General features: G+C 40.2%; 1 protein-coding gene across 6 annotated transcripts in view; it reads left to right on the forward strand.

Annotated features, from left to right (window-relative positions):
• DDX4 (DEAD-box helicase 4) overlaps positions 1-12,640 on the forward strand; it is a 95,461-nt gene that overhangs the window by 53,320 nt on the left and 29,501 nt on the right. For 5 of the 6 annotated variants that reach the window (XM_033179586.1, XM_033179590.1, XM_033179588.1 and 2 more), the window contains 5 exons: positions 1,704-1,751; positions 1,855-1,899; positions 2,138-2,280; positions 2,921-3,073; positions 4,584-4,738. In XM_033179586.1, coding sequence (XP_033035477.1) covers positions 1,704-1,751; positions 1,855-1,899; positions 2,138-2,280; positions 2,921-3,073; positions 4,584-4,738 — 544 coding nt within the window. The remainder of the gene's footprint in view (positions 1-1,703; positions 1,752-1,854; positions 1,900-2,137; positions 2,281-2,920; positions 3,074-4,583; positions 4,739-12,640) is intronic. The other variant, XM_033179592.1, reaches the window with a different exon arrangement.

Raw genomic sequence — 12,640 nt, forward strand, 5'->3', positions numbered from 1 at the left:
AAAACTCATCAGTAAATGAAACTGAAAATCTTACTTAAAAGACTGTTCCTTGGCTAGTATATATTAGTTAAGGTTCTCTATAGAGACAGACCAAAAGGAAGGAGGGAGGGAGGAGATGGATGGATGGATGGATGAGAAGGAACTAATTAGAGGCATTGGCTCATGAGATTATGGAGGCTGAGAAAGTCCTATGATAGGCTGTCTGCAAGCTAAGAACCAGGGAAACCGGTAGTGGTGTTCAGTTCAAGTCCAAAGGAACCAGTAAAGTTTTTTTTTTTTCTTTAAATTCTAGGGGACATGTGCACAACATGCAGGTTTGTCACATAGGTATACATGTGCCATGTTGGTGTGCTACACCCATCAACTCATCATTTACGTTAGGTATTTCTCCTAATGCTATCCCTGCACCTGTCCCCCACCTTCCAACAGACCCTGGTGTGCGATATTCCCTTCCTCGTGTCCATGTGTTCTCATTGTTCAGCTCCCACTTATGAGTGAGAACATGCGGTGTTTGGTTTTCTGTCCTTGTGATAGTTTGCTGAGAATGATGAGAACCAGGGAAGTTGATAGTGTAACTCTCAGTTCAGGGCCAAAGACCTGAGAACCTCTTGGTGGGGCAGAGTCAGAGGGCGGGGGATTGCTGGTATAAGTCCTAGAGTCCAAAGGCCAGAGAACCTGGAGTTCTGATGTCCAAGGGCAAGAGAAGAAGGGTATCCCAGCTGCAGAAGAGAGAGAAAATTTGCCTTTCCTCTGCCTTTTTGTTCTATCTGGCCCCCAGCCTATTGGATGGTGTCTGCCCACGTTGGATGAGGGTCGATCTTCCTACTCTGTCCACTGATACAAATGCCAGTCTCTTCTAAAACACCTTCACAGACATACCCAGAAGTAATGCTTTATCAGCTACCTGGGTATCCCTTAATCTGATCAAATTGACACCACAAATTAATCATCACAGCTAGCATCTGAAAACTTGGATTTGGGACGGGTTCTCAATACCCTAATAGGTAAGAGCAACTCATTGTGCCTAAACCATTTGTGCATTGTGGTTTTTGCTGAATATTTGCTTTCCTTCTGGGAGTCTGGAATTTGATATGTGCCAGGCAGAAGATGAGTACATTATTAGCCCCTAATAAAAACCCTGGGTACTAAGTCTCCAGTGAGCTTCTGAGTCTCTAATACTCTTCTCTGGTAGAGTTTACATGTATTGTCACAGCTCATTGCTGGGAGAACTAAGCACATCCTGTGTAACTGCAGTAGAAGACACTTGGAAACTTGTGCCTGGTTTTCTCTGGGTCTGTGCACCTTTTTTTCTGCTGATTGTACTCCCTATTTTTTCACTAATAAATCATAACCATGACTATGACTATATTGAGTCTGGTGAATCCTCCTAGCAATTATTGAACTGGGGATGGTCTTGGGGACACCCCCCAGCACAGGTTCTTTTAGAAAATACATTCCTTTGCTGATTAGGAAAGAAATATAACAGCTTAAACAAAATGTAATATATAATAGTCTCATCTACATAAAATCATTTTGAATACTACAGAAACTAAAAAAGTACAAGATTCTATTTAATTGTCTCAAGTATTTGTGAGAAGGTAATTTAAAGTTTTTTAGAACTTGTTCTCTTTGAAGACAAGCAACGAAAATAAAGATGTGCACAACCTTGCATCTTGACCAATTGTCACTTATGAATTTAACAGGTGGTTACAAAGGTTTAAATGAAGAAGTAATAACAGGCTTTGGAAAGAGTAAGTTTTCCTGAAACAAGGTACTTACTTTTTGTAGTGAGAGTTCTTTTACCCTTCAATTTTAAAAAAACATGTATACTTTTTTTATTTGATTCTCTTTAAGATTCTTGGAAGTCAGAAGCAGGAGAAGAAAGTAGTGATACTCAAGGTATATTAACGTTTATGTGACTCACATGGGAGTATATTGTGTTTTAATAAAAATGCTTAAGTTATTTTACGTAAAAACAAAGTTATCTTTTAAAAATTTGAGTAGTGAAAACTTTAAAGGTAAGCAGTGGCAAGTTCCATAGTATTTAAAATTTGATCATGTCAATTTTTGTCTATTTTCTCTTACATTTTCTTTTAGTCTCTGTAATGTACGTTTTGTTTTTAATTTAAATTCCAAGGACCAAAAGTGACCTACATACCGCCACCTCCACCTGAGGATGAGGACTCCATCTTTGCACATTATCAGACAGGCATAAACTTTGACAAATACGACACTATTCTTGTGGAAGTGTCTGGACATGATGCACCACCAGCAATTCTGGTCAGTGAATTAATTGTTTCTGTATTGGCTGTGTAGCAAACTTTACTTTTAAAATACATTATATAGTTTGTAACGCTGATATCAACACACAAATTTCACCTCTCGTATCTAAGGTCTTAGGTTGGAAATTTAGAGTGATGTTTTACTATCTACAATAGAATTAATTGCTATGTCAAAAGAGAGTAATAGATTTCATCCCTACTCCCCATACCGGGATGAGAATTTTATTTAAACTTCCTTAATATAATACTTTTCCTAGTAATTCAAGATGTTTCCCCAAGATTGTGAGAAAGTGTGTCTTAGGGCAGTGATTTTTCTGAGAGGGGGAGCCCTCTGTCTCCTATTGATAATTATACTTAGAATAAGCCATTACTAGCAGAATTCTTCATATCTCATAGGTTTTAAGGGGGCAGGAAAAATGTTTTAAAACCACCATTTGTGGGGAATACTTCCTGATTCTGTCAAATTATATTATAATATACAGGCTTTGAATATTTGAGTGGGGGCATGTTACTAAAGTCACTTTAGTATATAAAGTAGAATTAAACAGAACTTGGAAAGTAGCTTGAATGAAATATGCTTATAAATGATCTGCATATGATATATAGAATGTAATCACTGCTTTTTTTTAAATTTTCAGACTTTTGAAGAAGCTAATCTCTGTCAGACACTGAATAACAACATTGCTAAAGCTGGTTATACTAAGCTTACTCCTGTGCAAAAATACAGTATTCCTATCATACTTGCAGGACGAGATTTGATGGCTTGTGCTCAAACAGGGTCTGGGAAGACTGTAAGTCTTTCCCCACATGTCCAAACTGTTAGGTTTTTTGAGCTTTGGTTCTTCCTTAGTAACTTGGTTTCTTCTTTTGAGTAGAAGGTTTATAGATGGTTTCAGTGAGCTGTCATAAGTATTGATGGTTTTGCTTCTGATTTTTATTAGGATTTGTGTACTTATAAAGAAAGAATTCTGAACTATTTCTAGAGTAGTGTTGCAGTCTATAGATGTTTAATCTTTTCTGTGTGCAGCTCTTTCTGAAGCATGGTAGTATCTAAAACAAAGTGTCTGAAAGTCAAAGCAGAGATTATAAAACAGTGAGAGAGGAAGAAAGTAATTTCTGTATTATAGCTGGTACACTCTTGAAGTCAAAAGATAAAGAAGGAGAAACAGTTACATGCATTGTGCATAATTCCTTAGTATTCAGTGACCTCAGGTTATGCTAATGATAAAAGAAGTCTGATGAGACCAGGTTGGTTTTAGGACTAATCTGGGAAATTTGTGTGTTAATTACGACTCCATGAGATGAGACTCTTATTTCTATGATCATAGAGTCCATGAGGTCATACTATTTTAGTCTTAATCAGCCTTCATAGTAAAATTGTAAGGAAATATAGATATTGTATAGCAGCTGATGAGAGTGTTACATATGGTTTTGGAGGTAAAGTTTAGCAAGTGTCTTATTTGCTTAAATGAGAAAACTCTAGCACAAAATTTCTGTTGCCAGATGTAACTTCAGTAAGGGTAATGTGTTCAGTAATACAAATGATAATTTCTAAGTTTTTGCTCTGTGGACCACTTTTGTCATCCATTCTGAGTGATGATTTTGTGACCTTAAAAGGACTAACTTAGTGTAATTGTTTACTGTAATGATTTGCAGCAATTACATTTATTATTTTCCTCTATAAATAGGCTAATGTTGTTGATCTGTTTAGAATTCATGGGTATGCTTTTAAAAATACACTGAAGCCGGGCACGGTGGCTCAAGCCTGTAATCCCAGCACTTTGGGAGGCTGAGACGGGCGGATCACGAGGTCAGGAGATTGAGACCATCCTGGCTAACACGGTGGAACCTCGTCTCTACTAAAAACTACAAAAAACTAGCCGGGCGAGGTGGCGGCGCCTGTAGTCCCAGCAACCTGGGAGGCTGAGGCAGGAGAATGGCGTGAACCCGGGAGGTGGTGCTTGCAGTAAGATGAGATCCGGCCACAGCACTCCAGCCTGGGTGACAGAGCGAGACTCCGTCTCAAAAAAAATAAAAATAAAAAAATAAAAATAAAAATACACTGAAAAAATTGGATAGGGTAGATTAGTTTTACCAAATTTTATATTGTATAATAAGAGCATAAAGACCTAAATGTTAAGAACACATTGAAATGAAACGAAAGTTGTTTTCATTTTTCATCTTGAATTTCCCAGTAGGATGGAAGTAGAGTCTAAAGGCTATAAGGACATGAGGATTAGCTTTCCATAGGGATAAAAGTGATGTGCTATAAGTTTGTAAAGTAGGCAACTTAACTTCTAGGCGGCTTTTCTCCTCCCAATTTTGGCTCATATGATGCATGATGGAATAACTGCCAGTCGTTTTAAAGAGTTGCAGGAACCAGAGTGTCTTATTGTAGCACCAACTCGAGAATTGGTCAACCAGATTTATTTGGAAGCCAGAAAATTTTCTTTTGGGTAAGTACATCAGAATGCTACTTACAAAATACTTTTTTCTTTAGAGATTTTTTTCCCCTCACTTTTGGAAGAACTCAGTAATAATGCACTCAAGTAATTTTTAGCATTACTTAAAGTATAATTTTTTATTATCTTGTTTATGGAATCCTTTTTATTTTTAAAAAGAAACATGCTAATTAAAAATTAGGTTAATAGGTTGGACTTGGTGGCTCATGACTATAATCCCAGTGCTTTGTGAGGCCCAGGCAGGAGGACTGCTTGAGGCCAGGAGATCGAGACCAGCCAGGGTAACATGGTGAGACCCCATCTCTACAAAAAATAAAATAACTTGCCAGCACGTGGTAATGCACACCTGTTGTCCTAGGAGCTTAGGAGGTTGAGGCAGGAGGATTGTTTGAGTCTAGGAGTTTGAGGCTGCAGTGAACTGTGATTGCACCACCACACTCAGCAAGACGCTGTCTCTAAAAAAGTAAAATCTTAATTTAAAAAACAGATAATATTAGAAGTAGAAAATAGCGAACATACTGGTATTATTTCTTGGTAGTTTTTAATGTATATTTAAAAATGAACTCAGGGTATTCTAATAATTTCCTATTCTTTTACATAAAACTTTATAATACAGAAAATGCTTATTGCATAATAAGAACTGATTTTTAATGACTTTTAAATTGCCCATGTGCATACATTTTATTTATTCTGGGATATTTAGGTTTTTTCTAACTTGGGGCTATTGTAAACAGAATTGCAATGTATATCTTGCTACATAGTTTTTCTGTTTTGGCTGGATATGATGGCTTACACCTGTAATCCTAGCACTTTGGGAAGCCAAAATACAAAAATTAGCCAGGTGTAGTGGTGCACCCCTGTAGTCCCAGCTACTTGGGAGCCTGAGAGATGGGAGAATTACCCGAGCCTGGGAGGTCGAGGCTGCAGTGAGCTGTGATTGCACCACTACCCTCCAGCCTAGATGACAGACCTTGACTTAAAAAAAAAAAAAGGTGTGGGCGGAGCAAGATGGCCGAATAGGAACAGCTCCAGTCTCCAACTCCCAGCGTGAGCGACACAGAAGACCGGTGTTTCTGCATTTTCAACTGAGGTACTGGGGTCATCTCACTGGGGAGTGCCGGACAATCGGTGCTGGTCAGCTGCTGCAGCCTGACCAGCGAGAGCTGAAGCAGGGCGAGGCATCGCCTCACCTGGAAGCGCAAGGGGGAAGGAAATCCGTTTTCCTAGCCAGGGGAACTGGGACACACAACACCTGGAAAATCGGGTAACTCCCACCCCAATACTGCGCTTTAAGGAAACAGGCACACCAGGAGAATATATCCCACACCTGGCTGGGAGGATCCCACGCCCACTCCCTCACTGCTAACACAGCAGTCTGCGGCGATTTATCCGCCAGGGAGCAGCGAGGCTGGGGGAGGGGCGCCCGCCATTGCTGAGGCTTAAGTAGGTAAACAAAGCCGCTGGGAAGCTCGAACTGGGTGGAGCTCACAGCTGCTCAAGGAAGCCTGCCTGTCTCTGTAGACTCCATCTCTGGGGAGAGCACACAGCTGCAGTCCAATAGGGGAAGCAGCGGGGGCCGGTGCAGACGCGAACGACTCTGACAGCTTTGGGGAGAGCCGTGGATCTCCCAACGCGGAGGTTGAGCTCTGAGAACGGACAGACTGCCTGCTCAGGTGGGTCCCTGACCCCTGAGTAGCCTAGCTGGGAGACATCCCCCACTAGGGGCAGTCTGACACCCCACACCTCACAGGGTGGAGTCACCCCTGAGAGGAAACTTCCAAAGGAAGAATCAGACAGGTACACTCGCTGTTGAGCAATATTCTATCTTCGGCAACCTCTGCTGCTGATACCCAGGCAAACAGGGTCTGGAGTGGACCTCAAGCAATCTCCAACAGACCAACAGACAATCCTTCTGACTGTCAGACGGAAAACTATCAAACAGGAAGGACACCTATACCAAAACTCCATCAGTATGTCACCATCATCAAAGACCAGAGACAGATAAAACCACAAAGATGGGGAAGAAGCAGGGCAGAAAAGCTGGAAATTCAAAAAATAAGAGCGCATCTCCCCCTGCAAAGGAGCGCAGCCCATCGCCAGCAACGGATCAAAGCTGGTCAGAGAATGACTTTGACGAGATGAGAGAAGAAGGCTTCAGTCCATCAAACCTCTCAGAGCTAAAGGAGGAATTACGTACCCAGCGCAAAGAAACTAAAAATCTTGAAAAAAGAGTGGAAGAATTGACAGCTAGACTAATTAATGCAGAGAAGATCATAAACGAAATGACAGAGATGAAAACCATGACACGAGAAATACGTGACAAATGCACAAGCTTCAGTAACTGACTCGATCAACTGGAAGAAAGAGTATCAGCGATTGAGGATCAAATGAATGAAATGAAGCGAGAAGAGAAACCAAAAGAAAAAAGAAGAAAAAGAAATGAACAAAGCCTGCAAGAAGTATGGGATTATGTAAAAAGACCAAATCTACGTCTGATTGGGGTGCCTGAAAGTGAGGGGGAAAATGGAACCAAGTTGGAAAACACTCTTCAGGATATCATCCAGGAGAACTTCCCCAACCTAGTAGGGCAGGCCAACATTCAAATTCAGGAAATACAGAGAACGCCACAAAGATACTCCTCCAGAAGAGCAACTCCAAGACACATAATTGCCAGATTCACCAAAGTTGAAATGAAGGAAAAAATCTTAAGGGCAGCCAGAGAGAAAGGTCGGGTTACCCACAAAGGGAAGCCCATCAGACTAACAGCAGATCTCTCGGCAGAAACTCTACAAGCCAGAAGAGAGTGGGGGCCAATATTCAACGTTCTTAAAGAAAAGAATTTTCAACCCAGAATTTCATATCCAGCCAAACTAAGTTTCATCAGTGAAGGAGAAATAAAATCCTTTACAGATAAGCAAATGCTTAGAGATTTTGTCACCACCAGGCCTGCCTTACAAGAGACCCTGAAGGAAGCCCTAAACATGGAAAGGAACAATCAGTACCAGCCATTGCAAAAACATGCCAAAATGTAAAGACCATCGAGGCTAGGAAGAAACTGCATCAACTAACGAGCAAAATAACCAGTTAATATCATAATGGCAGGATCAAGTTCACACATAACAATATTAACCTTAAATGTAAGTGGACTAAATGCTCCAATTAAAAGACACAGACTGGCAAACTGGATAAAGAGTCAAGATCCATCAGTCTGCTGTATTCAGGAGACCCATCTCACATGCAGAGACATACATAGGCTCAAAATAAAGGGATGGAGGAAGATCTACCAAGCAAATGGAGAACAAAAAAAAGCAGGGGTTGCAATCCTAGTCTCTGATAAAATAGACTTTAAACCATCAAAGATCAAAAGAGACAAAGAAGGCTATTACATAATGGTAAAGGGATCAATTCAACAGGAAGAGCTAACTCTCCTAAATATCTATGCACCCAATACAGGAGCACCCAGATTCATAAAACAAGTCCTTAGAGACCTACAAAGAGACTTAGACTCCCATACAATAATAATGGGAGACTTCAACACTCCACTGTCAACATTAGACAGATCAACGAGACAGAAAGTTAACAAGGATATCCAGGAATTGAACTCATCTCTGCACCAAGCGGACCTAATAGACATCTATAGAACTCTCCACCCCAAATCAACAGAATATACATTCTTCTTAGCACCACATCGCACTTATTCCAAAATTGACCACATAATTGGAAGTAAGGCACTCCTCAGCAAATGTAAAAGAACAGAAATTATAACAAACTGTCTCTCAGATCACAGTGCAATCAAACTAGAACTCAGGACTAAGAAACTCAATCAAAACCACTCAGCTACATGGAAACTGAACAACCTGCTCCTGAATGACTACTGGGTACATAACGAAATGAAAGCAGAAATAAAGATGTTCTTTGAAACCAATGAGAACAAAGATACAACATACCAGAACTTCTGGGACACATTTAAAGCAGTGTGTAGAGGGAAATTTATAGCACTAAATGCCCACAAGAGAAAGCAGGAAAGATCTAAAATTGACACTCTAACATCACAATTAAAAGAACTGGAGAGGCAAGAGCAAACACATTCAAAAGCTAGCAGAAGGCAAGAAATAACTAAGATCAGAGCAGAACTGAAGGAGATAGAGACACAAAAAACCCTCCAAAAAATCCATGAATCCAGGAGTTGGTTTTTTGAAAAGATCAACAAAATTGACAGACCGCTAGCAAGACTAATAAGAAAAGAGAGAGGAATCAAATAGACACAATAAAAAATGATAAAGGGGATATCACCACGGACCCCACAGAAATACAAACAACCACCAGAGAATACTATAAATGCCTCTACGCAAATCAACTAGAAAATCTAGAAGAAATGGATAATTTCCTGGACACTTACACTCTTCCAAGACTAAACCAGGAAGAAGTTGAATCCCTGAATAGACCAATAGCAGACTCTGAAATTGAGGCAACAATTAATAGCCTACCCACCAAAAAAAGTCCAGGACCAGATGGCTTCACAGCTGAATTCTACCAGAGGTACAAGGAGGAGCTGGTACCATTCCTTCTGAAACTATTCCAATCAATAGAAAAAGAGGGAATCCTCCCTAACTCATTTTATGAGGCCAACATCATCCTGATACCAAAGCCTGGCAGAGACACAACAAAAAAAGAGAATTTTAGACCAATATCCCTGATGAACATCGATGCAAAAATTCTCAATAAAATACTGGCAAACTGGATTCAGCAGCACATCAAAAAGCTTATCCACCATGATCAAGTGGGCTTCATCCCTGGGATGCAAGGCTGGTTCAACATTCGCAAATCAATAAACGTAATCCAGCATATAAACAGAACCAAAGACAAGAACCACATGATTATCTCCATAGATGCAGAAAAGGCTTTTGACAAAATTCAACAGCCCTTCATGCTAAAAACGCTCAATAAATTCGGTATTGATGGAACGTACCTCAAAATAATAAGAGCTATTTATGACAAACCCACAGCTAATATCATACTGAATGGGCAAAAACTGGAAAAATTCCCTTTGAAAACTGGCACAAGACAGGGATGCCCTCTCTCACCACTCCTATTCAACATAGTGTTGGAAGTTCTGGCTAGGGCAATCAGGCAAGAGAAAGAAATCAAGGGTATCCAGTTAGGAAAAGAAGAAATCAAATTGTCCCTGTTTGCAGATGACATGATTGTATATTTAGAAAATCCCATCGTCTCAGCCCAAAATCTCCTTAAGCTGATAAGCAACTTCAGCAAAGTCTCAGGATACAAAATTAATGTGCAAAAATCACAAGCATTCTTATACACCAGTAACAGACAAGCAGAGAGCCAAATCAGGAATGAACTTCCATTCACAATTGCTTCAAAGAGAATAAAATACCTAGGAATCCAGCTTACAAGGGATGTCAAGGACCTCTTCAAGGAGAACTACAAACCACTGCTCAGTGAAATCAAAGAGGACACAAACAAATGGAAGAACATACCATGCTCATGGATAGGAAGAATCAATATGTGAAAATGGCCATACTGCCCGAGGTTATTTATAGATTCAATGCCATCCCCATCAAGCTACCAATGACTTTCTTCACAGAATTGGAAAAAACTGCTTTAAAGTTCATATGGAACCAAAAAAGAGCCTGCATTGCCAAGACAATCCTAAGTCAAAAGGATAAAGCTGGAGGCATCACGCTACCTGACTTCAAACTATACTACAAGGCTACAGTAACCAAAACAGCATGGTACTGGTACCACAACAGAGATATAGACCAACGGAACAGAACAGAGTCCTCAGAAATAATACCACACATCTACAGCCATCTGATCTTTGACAAACCTGAGAGAAACAAGAAATGGGGAAAGGATTCTCTATTTAATAAGTGGTGCTGGGAAAATTGGCTAGCCATAAGTAGAAAGCTGAAACTGGATCCTTTCCTTACCCCTTATACGAAGATTAATTCAAGATGGATTAGAGACTTAAATGTTAGACCTAATACCATAAAAACCCTAGAAGAAAACCTAGGTAATACCATTCAGGACATAGGCATGGGCAAGGACTTCATGTCTAAAACACCAAAAGCAACGGCAGCAAAAGCCAAAATTGACAAATGGGATCTAATTAAAGAGCTTCTGCACAGCAAAAGAAACTACCATCAGAGTGAACAGGCAACCTACAGAATGGGAGAAAATTTTTGCAACCTACTCATCTGACAAAGGGCTAATATCCAGAATCTACAAAGAACTCAAACAAATATACAAGAAAAAAACAAACAACCCCATCAAAAAGTGGGGAAAGGATATGAACAGACATTTCTCAAAAGAAGACATTCATACGGCCAACAGACACATGAAAAAATGCTCATCATCACTGGCCATCAGAGAAATGCAAATCAAAACCACAATGAGATACCATCTCACACCAGTTAGAATGGCAATCATTAAGAAGTCAGGAAACAACAGGTGTTGGAGAGGATGTGGAGAAATAGGAACACTTTTACACTGTTGGTGGGATTGTAAACTAGTTCAACCATTATGGAAAACAGTATGGCAATTCCTCAAGGATCTAGAACTAGATGTACCATATGACCCAGCCATCCCACTACTGGGTATAAACCCAAAGGATTATAAATTATTCTACTACAAAGACACATGCACACGTATGTTTAGTGCAGCACTATTCACAATAGCAAAGACTTGGAATCAACCCAAATGTCCATCTGTGACAGACTGGATTAAGAAGATGTGGCACATATACACCATGGAATACTATGCAGCCATAAAAAAGGATGAGTTTGTGTCCTTTGTAGGGACATGGATGCAGCTGGAAACCATCATTCTTAGCAAACTATCACAAGAAGAGAAAACTAAACACCGCATGTTCTCACTCATAGGTGGGAACTGAACAATGAGATCACTTGGACTCGGGAAGGGGAACATCACACACTGGGGCCTATCATGGGGAGGGGGGAGGAGGGAGGGATTGCATTGGGGAGTTATACATGATATAAATGATGAATTGATGGGTGCTGACGAGTTGATGGGTGCAGCACACCAACAAGGCACAAATATACATATGTAACAAACCTGCACGTTATGCACATGTACCCTAGAACTTAAAGTATAAAAAAAAAAAAAAAAGTTTTCTGTTTTAAGTATTTTCTTAGAATAGAGTTTTATCAGTTTTAACGTTAAAGAGCAGGAACTTATTTTAAAGCTTGCAATTAATTTGTATTTGTGCCTGCAGTGTATCAGAAGTCCAATTTCAGTGTACCTTTCGCCAACATTTAGTTATTGCTGCCTAACAAACTCCCTTAAAACATAGTTGCTTTCAACAATAAACATTTACTGTCTCACCATTTGGGGGGCTTAGGAATTGGGGAACAGCTTGGCTTAGCTGGGCCCTTCTGTGTTAAGAGTTTCTTAGGGGATTGTAGACGAGATGTCAACCAATCCTGGTTGACAAGATTGTTAACTAGACAAGATGTCAAGCCAGTCATCTGAGGGCTTCACTGGATCTCTCCATAGGGATGCATGATTAAATGGCACTGGCTTTCCCTAGATTGAGTGATCAGTAAGAACAAAGAGGTGGCTGTAATAGCTTTGTGAAATAGTCCCAGAAGTCACACATTGTCATTCTGCCACATTGTAAGAAGCAAGTCACTAAGTTTGACCCCACTCAGGAGTGGCTATTATAATTGGAACTAGTGCAAAATTGAAAGTGCAGGTCCTTTGTTGTAAAATTATTACAAATTTCAGGGCAGCGACAGCAGAGCGTTAAATGAAGCACAGGGTTCTTCTAAACTTGGAACTCTGTGTGACTGGACAGGTTGCACACTCATGAGGCTAGCCTTGCCCACACTGAAGGGGAAAGGTAGAATCCATATT

This window comes from Trachypithecus francoisi, unplaced genomic scaffold, assembly GCF_009764315.1.
Source record: "Trachypithecus francoisi isolate TF-2019V2 unplaced genomic scaffold, Tfra_2.0 Lachesis_group2, whole genome shotgun sequence".
Taxonomy (NCBI): Eukaryota; Metazoa; Chordata; class Mammalia; order Primates; family Cercopithecidae; genus Trachypithecus; species Trachypithecus francoisi.